This window comes from Aptenodytes patagonicus, chromosome 3 (genome assembly GCF_965638725.1).
Source record: "Aptenodytes patagonicus chromosome 3, bAptPat1.pri.cur, whole genome shotgun sequence".
NCBI lineage: Eukaryota > Metazoa > Chordata > Aves > Sphenisciformes > Spheniscidae > Aptenodytes > Aptenodytes patagonicus.
The window spans coordinates 59737649-59763448 of NC_134951.1; the positions used below are offsets into that span (position 1 = coordinate 59737649).

The following is a 25800-nucleotide window of genomic DNA, read 5'->3' on the forward strand; positions in this document are numbered from 1 at the left end:
CTCCAAAGAAATGCGAGATAGGCATTCCCCAAGACAGAAAAGAAAACTACACCTGGGCCTCCCATATCATTGGAGAATGTGTGATACTTGGAACTGCAACCTAAAAAGAGGGATGTACAGAGAGGAGCAAGAGGGGCAGTCTAGTTGTCAAATAAATCATTTACATCATAAAGGCATTATGTGGGCTTTTAAAGGAACCATCAAAATCCTAACTTGAATTGGGAAGTGTCAGAAATATGTAAATAGCAAGTCTTAGGAGTCCATGAAAAGATTTTTATTGCTCATTATGCCTCCTGAGAAGTTGAAAAGTAAATGACAAACTAATGCAGGACAACAAAAAACCCTTTAGGGATCTTTTAAGGAAAAATAAAATAGTGACAGAAAGAACTGTCACTTCAGCAACTGTTCGTTAAGCAAAGAGAGAGATTCTCAAATAAAATTAAGAGTATTCCATTAGCAAGCTTTCAGAAGGTAAAGGCCACTACATAAAAGAAAGAGGTCCTCAAAATTACTAAAGGGGTTTTATGCTTTGAAACTTCAAAGGCAAGTCTGAAGTCTCCAAGGACACTATATTTGCATCCTATGGGTGTGAGAATAAAGTATCAATATAAATAACAGACTCTCCCCAAAGCAGGCTTGGTTCTCCAGAGTTAGTGGCATAATAAGTGCTCTAAATGAGTGAACTACAACCTGAGAAAAGTCCTAGACAGATAGTAAAGAATGAAAGTGCATTTTCCGGCAGATATTAACAATGCTTCTAAATCTTCTAATTTTGCAAGTGCTTCAAAATATTAAAATGTATTACTTTACACTCAGAATAAATTAACTTTATCATTCATCCTTTATTCTTGGCTGTAAGCATGACATCTGTATAAAAATAACACTCAGATTACTCTGCCAACAATAGCAGTTCTTTAATACATATCCTTTAATGCAATATAAATTGCATACCTTTGCGTTGATTATATATTATGGGGCTTTCAGATGGTGAGCCAGATTGCTTACACCATCTTAAATGTTCATGCCACCACCTTTGCAAATCATTCTATAATAGGTGTCAACAAATACTTTGAATCATACCCTCACCTGTTCTGCATCTCCATCTTTCCATTACACGTACAGAAAGGTGAAAGTCCATCACTAATAATTATCTGTACTGTTTACTCAAGCACATCATCTTTTGCTCCAAAGTGAGGTATTTCCCACCAGTTAAGTAATGAATTTCTGAGCTGTTAAAGAACATTTTAAACAACCCCCAAAATGCTACAGATACATTCAAAAGGAAAGTAATTTAAATATGAGGAGGCTGCATGGCAATAAATTATTAGGAAACTGACCTTTATAGTTTCCTGTGCTGAAGTAACAATCCAATCGGCTTTCAGAAAGATGTGACACGAACTTTTCCATTAATTCTGCCAAAACTGCAAAAAGTAAAAAGCCATTAAAACATTAGAGGCAATAATAAAATGTGGAACTACATTACCTAACAAAATGACAATATGTGAGAAACTAAAGCTATTTGAATTCCTGCACGTTTATTCATGGTTTTATGGGGGAACAATTCAAAGCGTGCATTGCGCTTTTGCATTCCTAACACCATTCCTAACTTAAATTAAATTTTAATAGCTTTACTGAGAATAGATTCAGTGTAAACGGAAAGAGAATCCCGTATTATCTTTATATCCTCCAAGGATTACTTCAGAATTCGTTACATGGTTTCAATATGAAATGAAAATTAACTACCATTAAACTACAATACCTTACCACATTTGTCTGTGTATGTAGACAGGAAAGAAAAAAAAAAAAAAAAACAAAAAACAAAACAAAACAAAAACCAACAACCCACACACAACAAAAAACCCACACCACCCAAAATGATGCTAACAAAAGTAAATGAAGTTTTAAGTGCTGTTTCAAAAAAAAAAAAAAAAGGATATAAAACCACCTATGCCATCACAAGATAAAAATTATTCACTTTAAATTAAGCAATAGAACCATTTCCTTTGGGAAATTCTGTATTTTATGATTAGGAGCATTTCCTTTGGGAAATTCTGTATTTTATGATGACCATAATGTTCTTATTCAGTTCTTGCCACGGAACTTTGAGTCTGCAGACACTGCACAGATAAATCAGATGCTGACATCTGGTCACTATGTAGAGAATTGTATCTCCCACCTTAACAGGATGTTAGCCAGGAAGTTAGCGAGAACTCTCAATGACAAATCGTTAGCAAAAACTGTTACCGATTCCTCAATTCTGCAAGTTTGAGGCTACTGCAACTGAGCACACTGCCACCTTACAGGTTTAAACAAAGGATACAAGGAAGCCTTTACGCATGCTGCACAGAGTAAGCCCATATTGAGATGAGCCATATTAAGAATTTAAGATAGCAACAATGAACATTTTTTAGAAGTAAATGCTATCCCAAAACAGCTGCTGTTGTCATGATAAACAGGATTTAAAGAACAGTGATATAACCTTCTTTTCACAATAACACAAAGCAAGGGATTGTATTTAGAGAGTAACAAGTGCTGCTACCCATGGGATTTCCTGTTTTAAGGCTGCATGTTACCATTTCCTTGGCAGCACCTCGATTTAATAACACTAAAGCTTCAGGCCCTGGTCCCCCATTCCTGCACAGAACTCCATGCACCCACAGGTGGTTTTGCTGGTTTTAGACCAAATAATTCCACTCCACCACTTTCGCGGGTAGCTGTACGAACAGTTGTAGCAGCACAAGTAAGGCATAATCATCTGTGGTGGAGGTGGCAATGGAGAAAGCTAGAAAACTCTTGAACCGGCCTTGCTGACAGGAAAACTAACACAGGAGACGGCAGTGCAAGCTCTTTCGTGCGTGAGGAGGAGGAGGAAGTCAGAACCTCCACCCACAGTCTGGTGCTTGTTATGCCAGAAAAATAATGAAGAAAAAGATACCATAAAGACAATTAACTCTTCTTCCAACCTTTTAAGCTAATATACTGACATTACATAATGATTTTTTTTTTTTCTTGATTAGTTGTCTAGAACATTTACAGAAATTCATTTACACTGAATGAGTCCAGAAGAAGTTTTTAAAAGGTTGAGTTTTGGTAATACTATGTTGATGGGTAGGGCAAAAGGGAAAAGAAGTTTCACTACAACAGCTAAACATGGATTTACAGTTAGAGTAGCCAACTCTAACAGTAACAAAATTAATTTTATATTGCAAAGGACTACTAAATCAAAACAAAAAAATTACATGTGTAATTTATATTCTTATGCATTTTTATGGAGAGAAGAAACTGCTAATTAAACATAATACAGCTATTTTTAATCATGGTTAATAAACCACATGGGGCTAGCAAAAAGCAATTTATTTTATAGAAGAGTAACAGTTTATTCATTTTGTGAGAATAAACAGAATAAACAATCTCACTAATCTTCTCTAATATGCTTAGTGGAATTTGGTCCACAAACAATATAAGAAATATTTGTGTAAAATGAGAAAAGGTGTCTATACCTGGAGCTGTAGATAGCAAAAAGCAGAAATTAAACTTAAAATTTGTTACTAGCTAGATGTTTACTGTATGACTACTATTATTAATATTGTGATTACTGAAATATGCCATGCTGTAATAACAAACAGGAACTATGTTAAAAAGACTAAAATACCACATAATTCAGAAAATTTAAAACCAAGTCAGAACATTGTACATTTCTTTCCTTTTTGTTGGAAGGCATCCACATGCTTGATCTAGCAGTCGAATATTTCAGTTCAGTGCTTGAGTTAATGGGAGAAATGACAGCTCAACTGCTAAGCAATTTTTTGAAACTCAAGCACTAAATTGATTTCCACCATTTGAAAGTATTTATCTAAGTGCCTATCAGGATCTTTGAAAGTTTTTAATCAAGTTTGAGAGAGGAAGACATACATAAGAGTTTATCAACACAAATTTGGTTAATACACAAATAGAGGGTTTTCACAGGATGTTGTCTCTTCCAAAAGAATGTCCATGTGAAATGACAAGTAGTTATTTTAAATTTTGTCTTTTAATACTAAATCATTTAGCTGCCATGTGGACACTCCCTGAAAATCTTTATAAAAGTGGAAACTGGCTCAGTGATTTTTCCTTTAACTGGAAAAGTGGACAAAAGAAATTTAGGAAATTTCATTGCATAGCACAGCCGGTATTGTTGCGAAAGCCCACATTCTCATGCAGAGGTTATGTTCAGAGATAGAGATTAGTGTTGTGGCCTACCAACTCAGTGAAAATGTTGATTTTCTTAAATAATGGTAGCTTGGCTGTATTAACATTGAAGTTTTTAAGAGACTGGCAATTACCTCATGCAAATTTAATCCACACATCCAAAATAAAGAGAATTTTAATTTAGGAGTGTGTAAACATATACAAAGTAAATGAAAGGGTTTTAAAATTCCCTAAACGATTGCGGTATGCTCATAAAACAGCTGAATTCCTGCAGGACTTTTTGGGGTTTTTTCCTTGAAGAACTAATGTACAAAAGGAAAGTAATTGAAATGGCTTCTAAACTGCATAAGAACACTGATTAAAAAAATTCATGTGATTAAAACTGTTTTAATAGGTAACCACCATGAGAGGTTATCTAATTCCTACTCTGAAAGGTTTAAGTCGAAAAGGTCAAAAACGGTGAAAAGCATCAGATTTTTTTAGATCCTCTAATATAACTAGTGTTACTGGATCATATTCTATACCAACTCACAGATGCTTCAGAGGAGTTTAAAAGAAAAAGAACTTTCTTAAGAGTAGTCCTACTTGCCTTGTGTTAGAGGTTAAAAATTCAAGAGTGAAAACGTGGGACAGCCGACTTCTTTGTAAGAGTAGTGTCAAAAATTTTCAACTTCATCAACCATATTTCAGTTTAATAATCTATGAAAAACACAGTTGGCAATTCCCTTCTTAATGGCAACAATAAGGAGGACTTTTTTGAATTCCTAAGATACTGGGAGAGACTTTCAATTATTGTACATTGAAATGGCAAAGGAACAACCTGCATTTTCTTTGAAAAGAAAAAAACAAGATAATAAAAATTGGACAGTGCTTCCATTAGAGATGAAGGTTACTTATTTATACCAATATACAAGTATCTTCTTTATTAATGCCTTTCAAACCCTAATCAAATGTCCTAATCTTCACACACATGCATGCACGTTCTCATGCACTCACACTGCTTACAGGATATTCCTTTGGAAGTTGCTGCAAACTGGTTTGGGGGATAGATTAAAAGTTTTGATCTGCAATTGTTCTTCCTGCGTAACACAAAAGACCCACTGTTCCACTCTAGTTCTGAAACAAGCCTCCTCAAAAAATTAAGTAAGGACATAAAAAGGTAAACATCTTTTTTGTATTATTCTAAAAACCTCTTTCGCAAATGAAGTATTTTTAAATTGGTCATACTAAAAAATGAGAGCAGACCACATGCAGAATCTAGATCTAATTGAGTGATCTTTGAGGCAGAAGATTTGGTCCACATTTAAAAAGATCAAATTGAGCTTAGAGAATCTATGTTCTTCTTGCAGAGAAGAATAGGCTCCTCTGAGGATCAATTCAGAATGGAAATCTAACGCAGTTACCCTGATTTGTCTTTCTGAAATCACAGCCTAGAGAATTCTCTCTCACACACTTAACAAGAGAGCCTATGGAAGACTACTACGCAAGACTAAAGTTAGTCAAACCTTCTTTAGCTGGACCTAATGGAGACTGAAATTTAAATAATTTTCTCCTTAAAAGAAGGAACAACATGCCAGTAACAGCTCTAAAAATGTAGTATTTCATTGTCTTTGAATCCAGAAGAGCCTTTTCAATAAAAACTAAAGTCCCTATTATCTATACTTCTGTATACAAGCAGAGTGGTGACAACTGAGATACCCTCCTTGTTGAGATTCTAGTAGCTGTAATGTATACCTTGATATAAGATACATTTACAATGCCTTATTAGGCTATTTTGATAAACTGCCAAAGTTTAGCATTTTGGTGTCCTGAATAAAAAAAACCCACAACCACACACAACAGTCATACCTACTGAAAATAGCCATCTTTTTGGTTCTTCATCCCATGGGGAAAGTTCTGCAATTACTTTCAACTTTTTGCAGCAATTGCTAAAGGCTGTAGCACCCAAACGTCACAATGACGTTGCCTCAAAGGATCGTAGTATTTTTCGTCAGCATGTTTTGACAGAGCTACCTCAGATGATGCAGAGCTCACAAAGCACTAATAGATCGCAGAACACTCTGTTGATCATAACCGTTGTGCTTTCATCAACCATTCCGCTTGTAAAAAATGAAGAAAAATCCTGTGTTTTCCAGTAAGATCTCATGAGCAATTTCAAGAGCTGCGATGTTTTTCATATCTTTGAAGTCATCAATAGTTGCTGAGACAAAAAGAGTAACTGCCTGAAGATGAAAATTACCTTAAAAAAGAAATATGTCTCCCACATGTATTTGTTTGTTTGTTTAAGAGAGAACATTTTGGAGGTAAATTAATAGGCCCGAAAGAATATTGGTAATCTAAGTGCAGATTCCTGAGAGAGATATGCCATGGAAACTCTGAATGACTCCATGGAACAAGTCGCTTTAGCTGAGTTTACTACTCCTATCCATATCCACAGATGGATATAAAGCTTGAAGAGAACGATTAGGATTTGGGGACTGATTACCTCTCAATTATGAAGGGAAGAATGTTAGCATATGATTATATGATCTCTGCAACACCCTCAATTTCTGTTACTTAGAGTTTAAAGTCTCCTAAAAGAGGAGAGGATTAAAGGCATTGAATCTGCCCAGACAGGAAAGAGATCAGCTGCTGACACAACACTAACTAGGAACAGATAAAAAAGGAGTTGCTGGGTCTGAAAACAACAGAAATGCCTTCTGCAAAACCTGAAGGATGAGAAGGAGGAAACAACGGAAAAAGGCATGGATGAAACAGTCAAGCCAAGATCACTGGTTCAAAAAAAATACCTCTCATTCATGTGCATGATTTCAACATGCAATATACTAAGCCTAGATCAACAAAGCCCAATAATTTTCTACATAAACCTAAGCTATTTCTCAGAGGAGTTGATTTGCCTGTTTCTCTTCCTGCCAAAGCCTAGATGCCAACACACAGAAAGCTCTTATCTAGATGTACTAAAGATGCTTCAGGGAGGCCACAAGCATTGCAAAGAGTAATCCAAAAGAGGCCAAGACTTAACCTGACCAAGGGCTCTATCCGTGGTTCTCTAGCTGATCAAAGTGACGCAAAGACATATGCAAAGACACTCAACAACAAGGAGCTATATCCCTAGCATCCAAAATTCTGTGGCACCTTTATAGAAGGAATGACTAGAAGAATGCCTTTGTCTTAGCTTATTGTGCTTAGAGCAATAGAATGTAGAAGCTGGTTGTCTACAATATGATTTGTTTTAGATGACCAAGAAAAATCCCACACTTTCAGTCCTGCCACACTAAAAGACATACAAGCCTGAGGAGCGTTGATCTGCTCGAGGGTAGGAAGGCTCTGCAGAGGGACCTGGACAGGCTGGATCGATGGGCCCAGGCCAACTGTATGAGGTTCAACAAGGCCAAGTGCCGGGTCCTGCACTTCGGCCACAACAACCCCATGCAGCGCTACAGGCTTGGGGAAGAGTGGCTGGAAAGCTGCCCAGCAGAGAAGGACCTGGGGGTGCTGGTCGACAGCCGGCTGAACATGAGCCGGCAGTGTGCCCAGGTGGCCAAGAAGGCCAATGGCATCCTGGCCTGTATCAGAAATAGTGTGGCCAGCAGGAGTAGGGAAGTGATGCTGCCCCTGTACTCGGCCCTGGTGAGGCCGCACCTCGAATACTGTGTTCAGTTTTGGGCCCCTCACTACAAGAAGGACGTTGAGGTGCTGGAGCGTGTCCAGAGAAGGGCAACGAGGCTGGTGAGGGGTCTGGAGAACAAGTCTTATGAGGAGCAGCTGAGGGAACTGGGGTTGTTTAGCCTGGAGAACAGGAGGCTGAGGGGAGACCTCATCGCTCTCTACAACTACCTGAAAGGAGGTTGTAGCGAGGTGGGTGTCGGTCTCTTTTCCCAAGTAACTAGCGATAGGACGAAAGGAAATGGCCTCAAGTTGCGCCAGGGGAGGTTTAGATTGGATGTAAGGAAAAATTTCTTTACTGAAAGAGTGGTGAAACATTGGAAGAGGCTGCCCAGGGAAGTGGTGGAGTCCCCATCCCTGGAGGTATTTAAAAGACGAGTAGATGAGGCACTTAGGGACATGGTTTAGTGGACATGGTGGTGTTGGGTTGCCGGTTGGACTCGATGATCTTAGAGGTCTTTTCCAACCTCAATGATTCTATGATTCTATGATTCTATGAAGGTTTGTATCTCCTTTTAGTGGTTCAGTAAAGCCATTCAAAACTGGATCTTGATGTTTGACCACAGAAATGATTTAAAAGCTACAGTCAGAGGTGATGCTTTAGTAGAGAAAATGCCAATCTGGGGATGAAGATGGACATTTCCAAAAGTAATGTGATACCATAGCATTTAGCACAAAAACATTGACCAAGTCAATGTGGTGGTACTCAACACCAGAAGAGTGAATTAGAGATATTGATATGATACAGTTTGCTCAAGAATTTTCTGATGGAGTTCAAGCAGGTTCTATAGATTCAGCATCTGGTAATCCTGACACCAGATCACAAAATATTTTAAAAATCAATACACTCTACACTATACAGTCATTGAATCCAGTGTCGTCTTTGCTGATTATGTTCTGTTTCAACTGCTGTTAATGTTAGTCTCCCTTAGAAAGGGCCCAGTACAGGAAGCATAAGTATGCGTCTTTGTTCTGTAATCCTTGGAGTTTGCCCTATCTGTAACTAAAGAGAAAGTCTTGATTTCTTGCGATCTGGACTGAAGCTTCTCAGTCCTCTGAAATTTGGGAGAGCTTCACATGCTGCAAAAGATACATAGCAGCACAGCTGTCTCTCATAAAATAGTTTCAATTAACATGATGTTGTCTCAAACCACACAGCTAGCAGGTATTCTGCTGCTTCTGAAATATGTCCAAGCAGATATGCATCATTTGAACAGTTTTGCATCCACCTTAAATTACCAGTACTTACACTTAGTTTATAATATTACTATTCTTTTGCAGGGTGTTTTTATTTATTTGTTTAGTGTTTCATTATGCTATTCTGTTTCTATTTTCATACTTTATTTTTTGTGTGGTTTGTGAAAGCACTTGCAGAAGTCCCTGTGAGGCTTAACAATTCCATGGATACTTCCTTGCTGACATCTCAGCTGGAAACAGTTATTCAGAAGCAAGCATAATTTTTTGCTTTGGGTTAACAAATCTTAATGGCTCTCTATAATTCCTCATTCTAGCTTCTGGTACTTCCAACAAAGTTACAGAAAACAACCTACACAGATTTTGAGGTTGTGTGTAGATAACTATAAAGCACAAAAGGAAAGACTTTTCTTTTTCTTTGTAAGCCACCTACTTTAAATGCATGTTCTGTTTTTTGTAAAACTATGTTTTTTCAACAAATAATTTATTTTAGATGCAGGAAGACAGACTAACGATTTTCAACAAAAATTTCATATAATCCAAGAAGAGATCAGTCGAGAAAATATGCTGCATTCAAAAAAAATTGGTTTTACAAAGACTAAATTATTTTAGCTTCACAATATATAACATCCAAAAAACCCCTCACTGACCTACTAGATCAGAGTCACGCAAGAAAAGTAAACATACCATTTTGCTAGAAAAATCTAGGGGTTTTTTTAGTTGCTACTCTTCAATTTATTTTTCTTATACTAGCAGAAGTGCATATAAAATACATTCAGTTGTTTCTGAATGGTTATGTATCTCTATTTGTTCACCTGTTTCACAAAGTTGTCTGAATACATGCATTTGTGGATGTGTACAATATAATGTACATTGTAAGTGCATATATGCATTATATACAAATACATATGTATTCTGTCCACACACACATTCTTCCAAATGGAAGGTGAAAGCTCTAATTTACAATCATCTAAGACTATAGACTCAAGCTTGTTTCAAACAAGCATTAAGAACAGAAAGCTCTGAGAATTTAGAAACATTCAATAATTATTGACTTTAACCACATTACACAAATGACAAATTTCTTATTAACTATTTTAATATTAAATCAGTTCCTATATAAATGACTTCCTTAAGGCTTCTGAAACCACCCTATAACTTTTATATTGCTATATAATTCATCATAAAATTCAGGTCTCTCATGTAAAACACACATGCTGGGTTACTTTGATCCCATATAGAAGATATTTTATCTGTCTTCACTATCAGTTGTATTAATTGCTTACCTAAGGAATTTGAAGGGAAACCTTTGGCATCTGTAAACAAAAAGTTAGACTATGTACTGACCATCTGACCATAATCAGAATTCTTACAGAAATGAAAGCCAGCAATTTCTGAAAACACCTACCTTCTTTATTGCTACACAAGTTTACGTGATACTAAAAGTAAATTATTACATCTGATTTCTGATTATTTATGTCGTATCAGTGATCGCTGTTTTTGTTTTGGCTGGTTTGTTGTTTTAACTGATCTATACCAATGCTCCTGCATGAACACACTCTTCACTAGAAAATACATGTGAAAATCAAGAAAAACCTGAATGAGTGGGTTCTTTGATGTTTAGTATGGCTTAATTCTGAAAATTTTTACTGAAATTGGCCATTAATATAATTTCCCAACCCGCCTGAAAGTCATTCACTGATCTCCGGGAAATGTTTGTTTTCTCTCAGGCTCTCTTTTCCATTTTCTCAGCATCTCAGTAATGGACCCTTTAGAGATCTGAAACAAAGACTTATATTTGAGCCCTCTTTCTGTGTCAAATTTCACTGAAAACAGCCAACACAAAGGGATGATGGCCATAAAGAGAAAAATAGGACATGAGGTATAAGCCTTGCCCTCTCAGGAAAACCCCGTTGAAATTGTTTTCATAATCAACACAAAATTATTGACTACTTGTATAGATAATGTAATCCTCAATGAAACTTTAAAGAATGGTTGCTTACTAGTGGCCTTCTGTTTGCTTGCTTTGTTTAACTCAGCAAGTCATACTCACTTGTTCCACTGATGATATCCGGTCTGGCTTTCATGACTTTGCAGAACTGTTTTCTACAAATTTCTGTCCACCCAGTTTGCTTCTCCGGACTTTTTAAGAGTGATAAAAGCTTGTCAAGATCTTTATCTAGAAGACATGAAAAATAAGTGTTATTCTGTAATGATAATCTTGGCTCATTTTTTTTTTCCTTTATTTTTTTTTCTTTCTTTTAAACTTACTACGTAAGTAATAAGAAGCTATTAGTTCCAGAGTACCACAGAGACAACTAGATGCATTCAGAAACTAGAAACCATTTCAAAGAAGAACAGGAAAGTCAGACGCAGCTGAGAGCCCTGTCATTGCCTGGTATTTTTGGCAGACCTCATACCTTAGGAAGAAAAGACTAGATAAATATCCCTTATCCTATGACAATTAAAATGGAGAAGCAGTCCTAAAGCTGATGACATTCTGCTTTATACACAACAGAAAAAGTCCTTCTACTTACTGCTGGGTTTTGAACATTTAAGACATTACTGAGGCACATTTTATAACTCCCTTGAAGTTATTACTCCCCTGTCTTGAAATGGTAAGAATTGGAAAGACATTTTAAAGAAAGTAGTTTGTTATTGCCATGTAATTTCACCACTCTGAGAATCTAAAATAGAAACGATAGGCAAAGATCCTCCACCAAATATCATTGGTTTAATAATAAAACCGTGAGGTGGCCGCCCTCTTTTGTAGAACATGAAATGAAGCATGATAAGACAACAACATAAGTGTTCCATAGGAAATGTCTGCTTCTTTCTGTTAGCAGGTTTCCTTCAGATGCTTCTACTATGGACAGATATTATGGCATATACGTGTATGCTTTCAGGTTGCTAGGCATACCTGTCGAGTAAATTTTGCGAAAATACATTGGGCTGCCCATGCTATGAGAATTCTTATAGCAGCTTTGCTGACAACCTCCAGCACAACTTTAGCACAAGGACTTAAAATTGGGACAAAAGGTTACACTAAAAGGATACTTTTGCTGTCGCTGAAATGTCACCTGGCAAGTTTTGCGTTAATACTTAGAGAAACTTAGAATTTTAAATTGAGTTTTCTGAAGAATCTAGGTGCACCCAACATGCTTCAGCTCAGGGCCACAGGCTCCTTGCTGGTGCTGTCAGAGGCTGCAACAATATAATTCAGGCATTTTCTAACTTCTAAATGCTTGACTTTTTAGCTGAGCACTATTAAAACACAGTCTTTTGGTACAATTGTTATACATGAGGCACAAATGTATCAGATAACGTTTTTCATTATATGTTCAGCTTGCTTATAAAACAAATTTGCGGAACAGTTTACAAAAAGATCTTTATGAAAGATTCCTTTTAAATGCAAAGAAAGAATTTCAAAGATTGCTCCTTAGTGTTACTTTTACCTTGTTACTAAAGACACAGTCTCCCTTTACGATAGGGAGACATGCCTTCAAAATCAGAATTGCCATTGATGCAATGACAAAAGGACAGTAAGCATGTTCTCTTCTCTCTTGGCTAAAGTGATTTTTTTTTTCCTCTATTTTCTACTAAGATAGAGGAAATTACACATACTTTACCAATTTTCTAGAATAAAATAACACAGGCTGAGGCAGTAAATTTCACAACTAGCTGAGTCCCACAGAGGTTTGAAAACAGAAGAACCATACCGACAAATGCAGAACCAGCATGTGTAATCATACATCAAAATGTTAAGTTGGCTTTCAACAACATGATGTCTGTACTTAAAGCCTTAAGAATTTTTTCTTTAAATCAAACATCATCTGCAACCAAAATGCCTATCTTGGAATTCACACTGAACAATGAATATTAGCAAGCTACCATGACGCATGATGACACAGCACACTGAATAATATATGCAAGGTAGCAATTAAAAGAATGCATACATATGCTTCGGCAAATCTAAAGGGAAATAATTTCTTCCCATATGCAAGATTTGTTAAAAAATGCTAACATATTGGGAAGGGCTGGCTGTTCAAATTTTATCTTTCTGAAGGCAGAACAAATTTAAAGTTCAAATGCCAAATCGTTTTATAAAGTAATTTTATGTAAGAGAAAACTGATCAAACTCAGTTTTCCAACAGAAAATCCTGACCCTACAACAATCAATTAGACTGCCTCTCCTCAGGCAACTTGGTTCCCAGAGTACTTGATGCTGCTGTGAAATATTTTCTGGTCAACTTCAGGGGAAAAAATAAAGGTGGTATCATTAATAAGGTAAATGCACATGCACTCACTCCAGCTGTGCACAATCCCTTTGCTACGGGACCATGCAGTTGCCATCATTATGAAAGGATCGTAGCCTATACTACTACTACTAACTATTCACTAAGGTGATGAAGGTTCATCCTACCTTGCAAACTCTCCTTTTTTCTGTTTCTACATGTGGGGAAAAAAAAAACCACTATAGAAATGAATACTGTCATGAAAAGAGACTTCTGATTAAAGATTCAATAGATTTGAGCCAGTCTACAGCTACTTAGAATACTTGCTGTTACTTTTACTTCTTTAGAATATTTCAGTATGGTTTTCCAATAAAACTTAATTGTTTCCACAAACAAAATACTATTTTCAAATTAACTTATTCTTTTAAGATGATTAGAATATTTTCAACAGAATTACGATATTGCATATAATTTATTTTAAGCTGGTGTAAAGACCTTAATGATTTATAATTAGTAAATTGTACCCCTGTCACTGGAATTTATTATATGATACATATTATTTCCAAAAAAGCTGATTATAGTAACTTCATTATTATAATTAATAGTTATTCCAAATTAATTAACATGAAATTCTTTTGTCATCCTCAAATAACTAAATTGTCAGTTAGTATCTTTCCAAATAACATGCACTGATGCTTAGAACAGCTTACGTGGTATGAAAATTTAATGTGAAGAAGGATTTACCCTTAGAGTAGTATCAGTAGGATTTCTAGTTCTTTCCCTGCCCTTTTCTGCTATTTCTATAACAGGTGAAGGTTGAAGAAAATCTTAGAACTGCAAAGCAACACTCCTCTACAAGTTAAATAGTTATTTTACTTCCTAAAGGACTGTAGTAATTCAGTTTGGCAGATGAGGATCAGAGACTACAAGCTGAGATTTATCAGTCAATTTACCGAACAGAGACCAGGGTGAAATTTTGATTCCTCTGAAAGAAATAAAACTACTAAAAAATTCCCCCAACTATTTGAAGAAAGTAGGACTTCAAGACCATGGCCCATCCATCTCTGCTGCCTCCTCCTGGCTTCTTGATTTGACCCCTATTTTTCCTTGCACAGTTTGTCTCTCTAATATTCTTCCTCTCCTGCAGGTTTTACAAAATTAAATCTTTATTTTGTGATTACTGAAATGTGCACATGCTAGTATCTAGCAGTGTCAATGCATCCAAAATTGTACTGTTTAAACATATAACCTTTTACAACGTTAATTTATGCTCCAACAATAGGACAAGGAAATAAAGATTACGATATTAGAGTCTTTTGTGAAATTTTGCTAAAGACTATGGACCACTGTATTTGCCTTAAGGTTCCTCTGGGAAGGTAGTCTTTAACAAAAAAGGAACTTCAGCAACTTCAAATATATACCAAATATAACTAACATATATATGTGTATGCGAGTCTGCAAAAAGTCTAGAGAAGAGACAAAATCCAAGAGTAAATACTCTCAGTAAAATATGAACTACCTACCTGTCACAACTGCCAAATCAACACTTAATTTCCATTTCTGTCATCAGAATATAGACAGGCAAGCAACCTACTGAAAACAAGAACTCGTTTTATATAACCAATGGATTTTTTTCCCCTAGTCAAGGAGGATACAAGACTTAGGATCCTCAGAGAGCTCACAGGAATGTTCAAACTCATATGACAGAGAAACAAGCTTAAGATCCATGCAACCAAGATACTATAGCATAACCAGATATTTAATATATCCATTACATACTGTAACTGGTATCATATTGTGGCAACTCACAGTATCTTATTTTCTTCCAGCTAAACCATTCACTTCTCTTAACAGCTTGTCATTAAACATGGACTATCACTTCCTCCAGCAGGTCATGACAGTACAAAAAAAGAGAACCTTGGGGGGGGGGGCGTTGAATGAAAATTGTTTCCAAAAAACTCATGATACCAAATAAATGCCAGTTCACTTTCACAAGTTAGTAGGCAACTATAACTTGCCCGACAGTATTACCATGTAGCTGGAACTCCAACTACCACACAGTCCTGGGCTATGCATATTGCTTATTATTGAGAGTGGGCTTTCACACTATCGCTAGAGGTGTTCTAAACACATGCCAATGCCAAAAGAGAGAAGTCCTGCTCTTCTTTCTTCTCTTTTCCGGTACGTCACTAAATGGGTTCACTAGTTATCCTAGATTAATGACCTGAATTATTTTTTTTCTGGAAGAAATGCCAGAGCTGCTGAAGGAGGTGAAGGACAGAAGGTGAGGAAACAGAGGAAGAAAAAAAAAATAAAAGCAATAGAAAGAAAAGAAAAAGCGAGGAAGGAAATGAGTAAGACCCTCCTCTTCTGATGATAGTGAGCTTTTAAATATGCTCAACCATAACAAGAAATCATACCCTAACAGTGTGACTAAAGAGAAGCTTATGTCAATTTAATTAATCTGCTGCAGTCCTGCCTTCTTCCTCATATGTGGTTATATTTTGTCATCCCATCCCCTCCTTTGTGCTAGCACTGATTGCTTTGTGTAGCCTTGTAAAAAAAAAACAAAAAACAAAAAAACCCCCATGTTTACTAGTTTATGAAGCTTTGGAACGGCACTGTAAATAACCTACAGTTACCTGCATGTATGAAATCTGAACCACCACACCATAACTTTCTGCATGCATAAACTGATCTCATTCCCTAAAAGATGCTGCTTTATAATTCTTCAAATAATTCTTCAGCTAGCTTTTGTGTCTAAAGCAGGTAAGACCTAGGAAAATTCATAAATGTTTTAGAAAACATCAGAAATGCCACAAGCCCTTTCTCATCTGATTGTATTTTGTGATAAAAGTGTTTTTCTGTGACTAAGAAACCAAGATCTGTAAATCCATGTGTATCTTACTCAAAATCTAGATTTAGAGATAATGAATAACCTGACTGTATTATATTTGACTATCACATGAAAAGAAATCCATATAAGGATATATATTTTAGGAAAGCCCATGTACATTTCTGATAGACCTGTCCACTTATTTCTCTTTCATCGAGTGGACTTTTAAAAAAGTGGAAGACAACAGGCTCATACATGAATACTGAGCAAAAAATAAAAAGGAGGACAAGTAAAAGAAGTGCAGGTGATGAAGACATTTATGTGAAATTATAAGGGATAACAGGAAAGCTAATATAGCTGTTTCTTTGACAGAGAAAGTTTAAAAAAACGTAAAAAAGAGAAACTGCTAGTTTCAGGCAGATATCAAAAAACCATGCTGAAAATAAATCTGATTAAAAAAAACATCACACAAAACAGAAACATGGCAGCATGTTCCCATTCAAGTTAGAGTACAAAGCAAAGAACTCGGAGAACAGTGGCTGAGATAAAACATCAAAAGACTTTAAGAACATTATCACAAAAGATTTTTGGTAGCAATTCTGGACTGTGCGAGTCAGGAAGAGAGTAAGATTAATGAACGATGGGGTGCCTATGTATATGGAAATGCTAAGCAGTGAATGCGTCACTGCAGGACAATTACGGACACTATTCTTCAGTCACACTCATCACCAACTGTCACAACTGCAGAGCTAGGAGAAGAAAAGAAAAATAAATCTTCTGTGCAAATAGAAGAGTGAATATTACAGCTTAACACAGTTCTAAAAAGTTTAACATTTAATAACCTACAGTGTAGTTAATATTACAAGTAAAAAAATCATTATTTTTAATAGTTGTATCCTGAATAACAAAGGACTACATCACTCTTTGAAAAACACTTAATAGGTCTTCCTCAAATTATCTTACTGAAATAATAATTGAACAATTAAGACAAAAGAAAAGCAACAGGGTATCTTGCTGCAGTGTAAACAGGTGGAAATGGCATAATTAATTTCCACATGTAAATAATGATCCACATAAATCATTTGAAGCTTCACTACAAATTATCTTTGACAGAAGTGAACCATTAATATACTGCTATCCAATAGTTTTCCAACTCTAAATACTGGCTGAAATTATATTATAATGCATATTAATACACAGCCCAGCAAGTTTATTTTTCCATATATCCTTTCCTACAAACACATATACCGTACAGGCAAATGCCTAACATCCACAAAACCAGGGCAGATATTTGTAAAGACTGATGCACTACAGATTTTCCTCAAATACAAATATACTTTTTGGATGAGTCTACCCATTCAAAGTGTCATTGCGACATGGAGGAATTACTCCACTACTCCAATGTAGTTACTAATTTTACCAGCATAAATTACGATAGCTTCATTTCGATCCAGAAAGGCAAAATATCCAGTTGACAGTGTTTGTGAGCACTACATCAGCACAGAATAACAGCAAGAGTATAAAAAAAAAGTTCTCTAAGATGCAGCCTTCAGGCCTTGGTGCTGGGAAACACGTTCCAGACACTGTGCAGAGTTAGCACTGCTCTGCTTTTTCTTACAGCTAATTAGTCCTCCCCCCTTTCCCCTCCAAATTGAACAACCAAAAAGGTGCCAGTGCTGCATGTTTAGCACTGCCCTTCAAAAGAATTTAAAAGGGAAGGAAATAAAAAACTATTTCTTGGGTTTTCTTCATAGAAAACTCAGTGTGAATAAGTCCTTTTCAGTGACCACCCCTCATATGCTACTTTAAGATTTATCTATGGTTTCCATTACACTAGATAGATTTGCAGGCTACATGAGGTCTAGGGCTGTGGAAATGAAGCTTCCTGTTCCCTGACCTCAGTAGTACATAATCTTTTCAGTGAGCAACAGCCACACTAGTTCCAAAATATTATTCAGTGAGTAATTTCAGCTTGCACTCAGAAAGGCAACTTCCATTAGTTAAGACACACCCCTGGGAAACAAAGGTTCTGTTATTGCATCTGTCCTTCAACTCCATCTAAAGGGAGGGTCAGAAGAGAAACATGTTCAGAGACAGCAGTATCATATCTGAGTGCAAAGCCTTCCCCCCCCCAGCCATCTCCACTATCTGTTCTATAGATATATTTAAAAAAAAAAAAAATCAACTCAGGTTATGTTTTTACAGCTGACATCACAATTACGTGATGGACACAGGACCAATTTTCAAAGGAGAAAGAAAAGGTAAGCTTCTCTTCAGGTGTCCATGTCACCTGGGTAGTAAGAGAGGAGGTAAATAAGAGGTCAAGACACACAGAATAAAACCTACAGTTACAGTCTTTTCAGCCAAAGACACTGTATGTCCTTTAACAGTGCTAAGAATCTAGTAGTCTTAATTATTCACGTAATAGAAACACCCCAAAAAGAGGACAGGAATGATACTGCACAGGTTACACAATGAAACACTGCAGCATGAAATCTGGACGCAGACAGCTTCAGGGAATCGCAGAAACATTGTGCTGGCCTTCGATCCCTGGTGACAGGTATAACAAAGCAGTCACGCATTCCCCCTCATACGATGTACAAGTGTTTGCATGGCTGCAGAACTCTTGCCATTCAGAAGTCGGTGTGAACCCTGTCCATCCCCTTGCACTGAAGCAGAATTAAAATGTAACAAGTATTTGTCTAAACTGTTTTTAAAACCTCTGAGAAAGTTGTGTAAGTAACACACAAGATGAATTCTGAATATTCACAACATCAAAGAAGATGGTCTTAAAACCTCCAATGTCATTTCACAGCTTCCAAATGTATCCTACTAGATTTATTTTTTTTTTAATTCATTTGTAACAAATCTGTATTGCCAAGTAAGCCAACTATTCCTTTTTCTGCACAGGGACATAGAAAACAATCAATCAATCTGCGCTCCTTATAACTCCTTTTAACATACCAAGAGACTTACATAACCTCTGTCTTTTCAGCATCAGCCAGTTCCAATTATTTCAATCTATACTCGCATATCACGTTTCAAAGTCACGATCTATAGCTGTGCTCTAGAATCCCTCAAACGTATCTATTTTCCTTAGGCTGCAGTGCCCATGCTACAGGTACTCCACCCACGGACTCACTACCTTCAGCTGACAAAGATCATCTGTCTTGTATAAATGTAACTCACAGATTTTTCTCATAATCATATTTTTAACCTCTCTTGTGAAAGAGCACTCCTATCCCTGCCATACTGTAGTACTGAAGAATACAGTTCAGATATTCCCCATCTTCTAACTCATGCTCTTGATTTCTTTTTTCCCAAGCACTGGAAATAGCAATTTATGAATTTCATTCTTTTCATTTTTGATCTATTTATTCGGACACTTTCTTTCAAAATAACTTACATGTCCTGAAAGCATTAGTCTGGCAAATCAGATATTCACAGTTTGGTGGAAGAATCTTCTTTTTTTTAAAATGAGAACTGAAATTGAACACTTTCAATGTTTTTGTTTTCCTTTTTTTTCAAACAGCAAACACAAAATATTTTGTTTGACTATGAAACTAAATGTTCTGTTCATTTTTCAGTTATATAGTCCTACTTCAGTTACCTTCAATATCAAAATGCCATTTCAAATAAAAATATTTCAATGCTTCATCAGACCCATTTGCAAACCTTTGAAACTTCATTTCAGCAAATTTACTGTTAGTCAAAAAGTTTTACCCTAGCTTTCCTAGCCGGTTGTCATCCACAAAAGTGACAAGTACAATCTCCACTCCATTATCCCACTTGTTAATGATGAGCAACAGAATTGCTCTGAACAAGAGAACAGAGAGGTTCTGTGGGATACAAAAAAATACGCTTTTCCAATCCAAGACCAGTACTACCTGCCTCCTTGAAGACATATTTAAAACAACTGGGCACCCACTTTACGGTGATTTGATTTTGTCTTACAAAAATTGCCTTGGGAAGCCTGGAACGGTATTACCGAAGTTAAGATACAGAACACTCCCTTCTTTTATAACTACACGGCCTTTCCTCTTGTCAGAGAAGGGAACCACCTTTTATTTAATTTTTTTCTAGATATTTATAGACAAACTATTTTGTATTCTACAGTTAATGTAGAATTTCTATCACTTTTGAAAATCTGTATCTGCTAAGGAAATTCACAAATAATTTCTAATAAATACATCTCAAGGATACAGTAAACATGAACAAATACAAAGAATGATTTATTTACTATAACCATTCATCAGATTCTTTTGCATTGTCTATGCAAATTGAAACCTTAAAACGGTTTCTCTGTATGAATTAAACCGCTTTGCCTAGATAGTTCGTCAAAGGATTCTTCAGTCTGCCCACATTCCAAATTGATGTTCAGTGTGGAAACCAACTACCCTAAACACTGTCTATTTCACACACCACCAAGCTTTGTAAACACAGGGATCTGAATCATGAAAATAGTGTACAAAAAATTTGTAGCTTAACCATACTGTCTTGCTTCAGTTACTAGAGAGATGATACAAATACATCTCACGAGTCACCCACCTGAGACGAGCCAAAAGGTTAATCTTGAAGTTTGCATAAGAATTAGATTACTAAACAGAGCTTTGCAGATTGACAGTTGCACAAAGCCAGACAAGCAAAACCAAATGAACTTATTTAGTTACAAATGCAGTCAACAATAAAAAAATCCTTAAGTACTTATGAGATTATAATCTGGGGGATGGGGGGGTGGAGGGCGGGGAGGAAGGAAAAAAAAATTAAAAAAAAAAAAAAATCGACAGAGATGCTTGTTTGACATCTACACTGCTTGCATGCTTTGTACGTACCTTGTCTGAATTCAGCTTTCCTAGGAATTTCTGCAAGGTAGCACTTTGGCAAAGGGAACGATGAAAACATTGGCCAAGGATATGGATCACTGCCCTAGAACCAGGACCAGAAAGAAATTAATTTAGGAGAAGAATTAATAGCATTTGCTTGATTAACACATGGGTAAAGTTCCCAGAATTATTGCCTATGCACCAAAATTATGCTTAATAATACAATTTGCAATAAGATACTCCATAACGAAAAAAAAAAGTTAAAGGATACAAAATCCAAAAAGCGTTTGAGCCATAATTTTTTCCAGTATATACCACTGACAGTTTTGATTTTACAGTTCTTTTTTTCCACCAAAAAGGAAATTGCAGATTTTATAAAAATAAAATAACCACAAAACTGTATTTCCAATTCTATACATTGATCTAGCTGTCTTTGCTGTGCTGACAGTAATTTGCATTTCACGTTTATGAGACTCACAGCCAGTGAGAAGCAGGACATTTAAAGGAGCTGCTTAACAAACACTGTATTGTTAGAACTTCGATGAAAGCTCCAGGTATTAGATACTGCATATGAAAACCCAAGCACAGAAAAAAAATCAAATAAAAGGAAGATATAACAAATGGAAAGCTAATAAAGAAAACACAGAAATATGTAAGTAAAAAATAGACAAATAGCATTCACTTTTATAGTAGGAAAAGTATCACTAAAATGGAGCAATATAAACATTTCATCTGAACGTGACAGATCCTAGGCACGTGCCAATCGCCAGACAGTGGGAATAATTTTTCAGTGTATCGCTTCTTAAAAATTTTAGCCCTTTATAAAGCTAAAGGTGGACTGGTATTTCTTAATGTTGAATAATTTTCCACATGCTAAATTATCAGCAAAAATGTTCAGTTAATGAAGGCAGGAGTTATGGAAAGAGAAACTGTTAAACTTTAGATTCTAACCTCATCTAGTACTCTCAAAGGCAAAATCCTTTCCAGTGGTCCTCCAATCAGATTTATCCTTACAAGAACATGGTTTCTCTCCACTGATAGTCCATCAATTATAAAATCTCTGGGGAAAAACAAACAAAAACCAAAAAACTCCAAAAATCAGAATCACTTTGATTTACCCACTGTTTAATTCAGAAAACTTTAATGAGCAAAGGTACCTTGAGAGACATACCAGAGTTAAAACACAATCTGGAAAACACATAGGCATAAATAAACAAACAGAAACGTTAAGTATTTTGAGATGTCTGCAAGCATTATCCTGACTTCGTACTTCCCTACCTACTGCTGATTGGAAACATCTGAGCAATTACCGGACACAAAAGAGTAGAAAACTTGGCAAGCTTTGTTATGCCCACATGCTCAGTAATTAGGGCAGAGACAGTTAACAGACCATCAAAATTTGCTCCTTATTTGGCCTACCAGCAAATTTCTGCTGTCACAAATAAGCAGAGTTATTCATAAGTTAACACACAGCCAACTTGCTGTCTGAAGTCACTGTGTAGCCCAAGGTACAAAATTTTTTAAAAGGAATAAAAATCAGTTTTTATACACCAAGTTTCTTACAACTTTTTCCTTAGTAAAGAAATAGTAGGTTTCATCCTCAAATGGTATATAACAACCACCTATATCTGCTGAGATTTCACCCATACTGTTTGATTTAGACTCTGTACTGGTCCCATATAGCAAACAGTAAGAGGAAAGTTCTCAAAATTCAGCATGCTGAGAGAAAGGACAAAATGTCTGTGACTAAATGACTGTCCACTTCTGTCCCAAAAATACCCTTTTCCTTTTGAAAGGATGCATTGTGCGATTTTATTTAAAAGTCAGCAATGGAAAGTCACAGAAGTTGGAGAGTCGACCAAGTTATAAATAAATTTAAAAAAAACCCAAAAACCCAAAGTATTGATGATGCCTTTAATTCATAGATATTAAAACAATATCCTAATTTGGTATTCTATACATAACATAAAAGAATAATATAAAATAAAAATAAAAAGGCATATTTACAGCCACAAATTTTGCACTCTTTTTTTAAGAAGTAACTTAAGATTAACACAAATAGAAATGAAGAAACTATTTGCTTTTTTATTTCTTACACTTTGAGGTGGACATGGGAGAAAGAACAAGACTTTTGTATCTTTTCATAATTTAAGATTGATGACAAACCTGCATGTAAATAAACTTATGCACATTAGAAGCCAACTTGAGTGAGAGCATTTGTATGTTTAAAGCCACTAAGGTATTCATGTATTTGTTCTCAGGAGAAAAGTTTGATAGTTAAAATAACATTTACATCAGTCACTTCTTACCCTGGTCCTTCTGAAGTTTCTGTGACATTTTCCTGCTGAGCAGTTAGTAAAACTTGTGACACCTTATACTGAGTCTCCAAGAGTAAAAGGGTATTGAGCTCACAGCACAGCACATTTAACAACCTGCAGAAGAACACATTGAAATGATAGCACATCAGTCAGGAATCCAGTAACGCAGGAGTAAGACAAAGGCGAACGTGTTTATGAGATCTCAAAATGAAAAAAAAAAAAAACAAACAAAAAAACAACTTGAAGTGCCTGAAAAATACCCAGACAGAACTGGGTCAGGAACACTCTTTTATATCCTTTTTAGCCGCTCAAATGGCACAGCCTTGAGCAAACAGGAATGGCTCCCAACAGATTTTTCATGTGCACTGAACAACCAAAGAAAATATTCACTGGTCAGCTCAGTCTGCTTTTGAGTTTGTATCACAGAAGACTTAATAAGACGTTCCATGTGAAATGTTAAGAAATTATACAATAGGCTGGTAAGGCAACTCAGAATCAGGTTGTACAAAGGAAGGGGGGGAGGGAAGGGAGGGAGATAAAAATACATCTTTCCTTTAGAAAATAGGCTTTTAAGCACTTCTGTACAATCAAATTTAACACAGTTCAAAAGCAATAAAAGATTTAACATGTAACAAAACCAACAAATTAAGTCTGATCAGCTTTATATTTTGCATTCACATAAGACTTGACATGAACTAGAGAATACATATTGTTTGAAATTTGCAGTCTGTTAGTCAATGCTTATTTTCTTCCATGTAATTCCCAATATGCTTCTACTGACAATAGCAAAAATTTGCAAACCATTCTCTGGATAATTTAACACCTGCAAATTCACACAATTGCGGCCAAGGATTAAATAGTCAAGATGATAACATGTCTTCTTCCTTTTTTTTTTTCCCCTGTTGCTTTTTTAATATAACTTGATCTGTTCAGTTTCAGTCCTCTTCAAGTTTTATTTATTTTACGTTAACTATTTCCTGACACTGATTTGTTCTCCGTACTCTTCTAAATCACAGAAGAAGAAATGACAGTTCAACTATAAATTTTTTCATTATTATATAGAAGAAAAATCCACAAAAAGAGCACTGAAACCATTATGAAGATGGACCATTTCTTCTGTTAAGTATGATGACTTTAAATGGCAAAAGAACCTGTTTCTAACAGTTAAAAGCCACTTGGGAGAAGACTGATGGCTGAGAATGCTTATAAACACCTCCTCTGACACACAAGGCAGAGGAAAAAAATAAATAAAAAAAAAAAGACAAACCGTAAGCAAATAAAATTAGGTAGAAGGGATAGTGGTAGGATAAATGACAAAATAACATGAGCAGCCTCTGCTGGGGCATTCAAATGAAATTTTCATCTACATGGAAAAATCCATTTTAAAATGCCGTCACTGAAGTACAGATACTTGGTTAAAGGTAATACTCCATTGCTTTACTTTCCAAAGTCATAAATGTAGAGACTAAAGTTTGAAACTAAAAAAAAAAAAAAAAAAAAAAAAATAATCACATTTTATAGTGTGCATACTTGTGAGCATGCTTGAATATGGTTGTGGAGTTTTTCTTTTTTGTTTGTTTTTAATTGCGTTTGGAACATAAGAATCGGATCAGACTACCCAGCTCAATATCCTATCTATAAGGAGTGCATGCTTATGAAAAGGTATAAAACCTAGACAGATATAATACAATAAAATCAAAGCATATCTTTTTGAGATATATTTAAAAATTTTGTTTTTAAAGGAGAAGATAGAATTCCCAACCTAAATGTTGCTGAAAATTGGAAGATATGCCTTGATGCAAGGTCTTGTACCTGAGAAGGAATAACCCCATGCATCAGTACAGGCTGGAGACTGACCAGTTAGAAAGCAGCTTTGCAGGCAAAGACCTGGGGGTCCTGGTGGACAATAGGTTGAATATGAGACAGCAACATGCCCTTGAAGGCCAACAGCATCCTGGGCTGCAAGGAAGAGCGCTGCCAGGTGGTCATGTGAGGGAGGTGACCCTTCCCCTCTCTCGGTACTGGTGAGGTCATACCTGGAGTGCTGGGTCCAGTTCTGGGCTCCCCAGTAAAAGAATGACATGGACGCACTGGAGCAGGTCCAGCAAAAGGCCACGAAGATGATTAAGGGCTTGGGCCATCTGACATAGGGAAAGAAGCTGAGAGAGCTGGGACTGCACAGCCTGGAGAAGAGAAAGCTCAGGGGAGATCTTGTCCACGTGTAGAAATACCTGACAGGAGGGTTTGAAGAAGATGGAGGCAGACTCTTCCCAGTGGTACCCAGTGAAAGGACAAGAGGCAATGGGCATGAATTGAAACACAGGAAATTCCATTTTAACATACTGTGATGGTGGTGAAACAGTGGAACAGGTTGCCCAGATATGTTGCAGGATCACCAGCCTTGGAGATATTCTAAACCAGACTGGACACAGCCCTGAGTAATGCTCTCTAGTCGAACCCACTTTGAGCAGAGCAGCTGGACTACACAATCTTCAATATCTCTTTCAATCCCAATTCTATAATTCTGTGAAAACTACTAC

General features: G+C 36.2%; 1 protein-coding gene across 2 annotated transcripts in view; it reads right to left on the minus strand.

Annotated features, from left to right (window-relative positions):
• Nucleotides 1–25800, minus strand: part of TBC1D32 (TBC1 domain family member 32) — a 91838-nt gene that overhangs the window by 18892 nt on the left and 47146 nt on the right. For both annotated transcript variants that reach the window (XM_076333497.1, XM_076333498.1), the window contains 5 exons: nt 23252–23374; nt 21894–22002; nt 20952–21045; nt 11102–11227; nt 1338–1421 (listed from right to left, as the gene is read on the minus strand). In XM_076333497.1, the coding sequence (XP_076189612.1) occupies nt 1338–1421; nt 11102–11227; nt 20952–21045; nt 21894–22002; nt 23252–23374 (536 nt within the window). The remainder of the gene's footprint in view (nt 1–1337; nt 1422–11101; nt 11228–20951; nt 21046–21893; nt 22003–23251; nt 23375–25800) is intronic.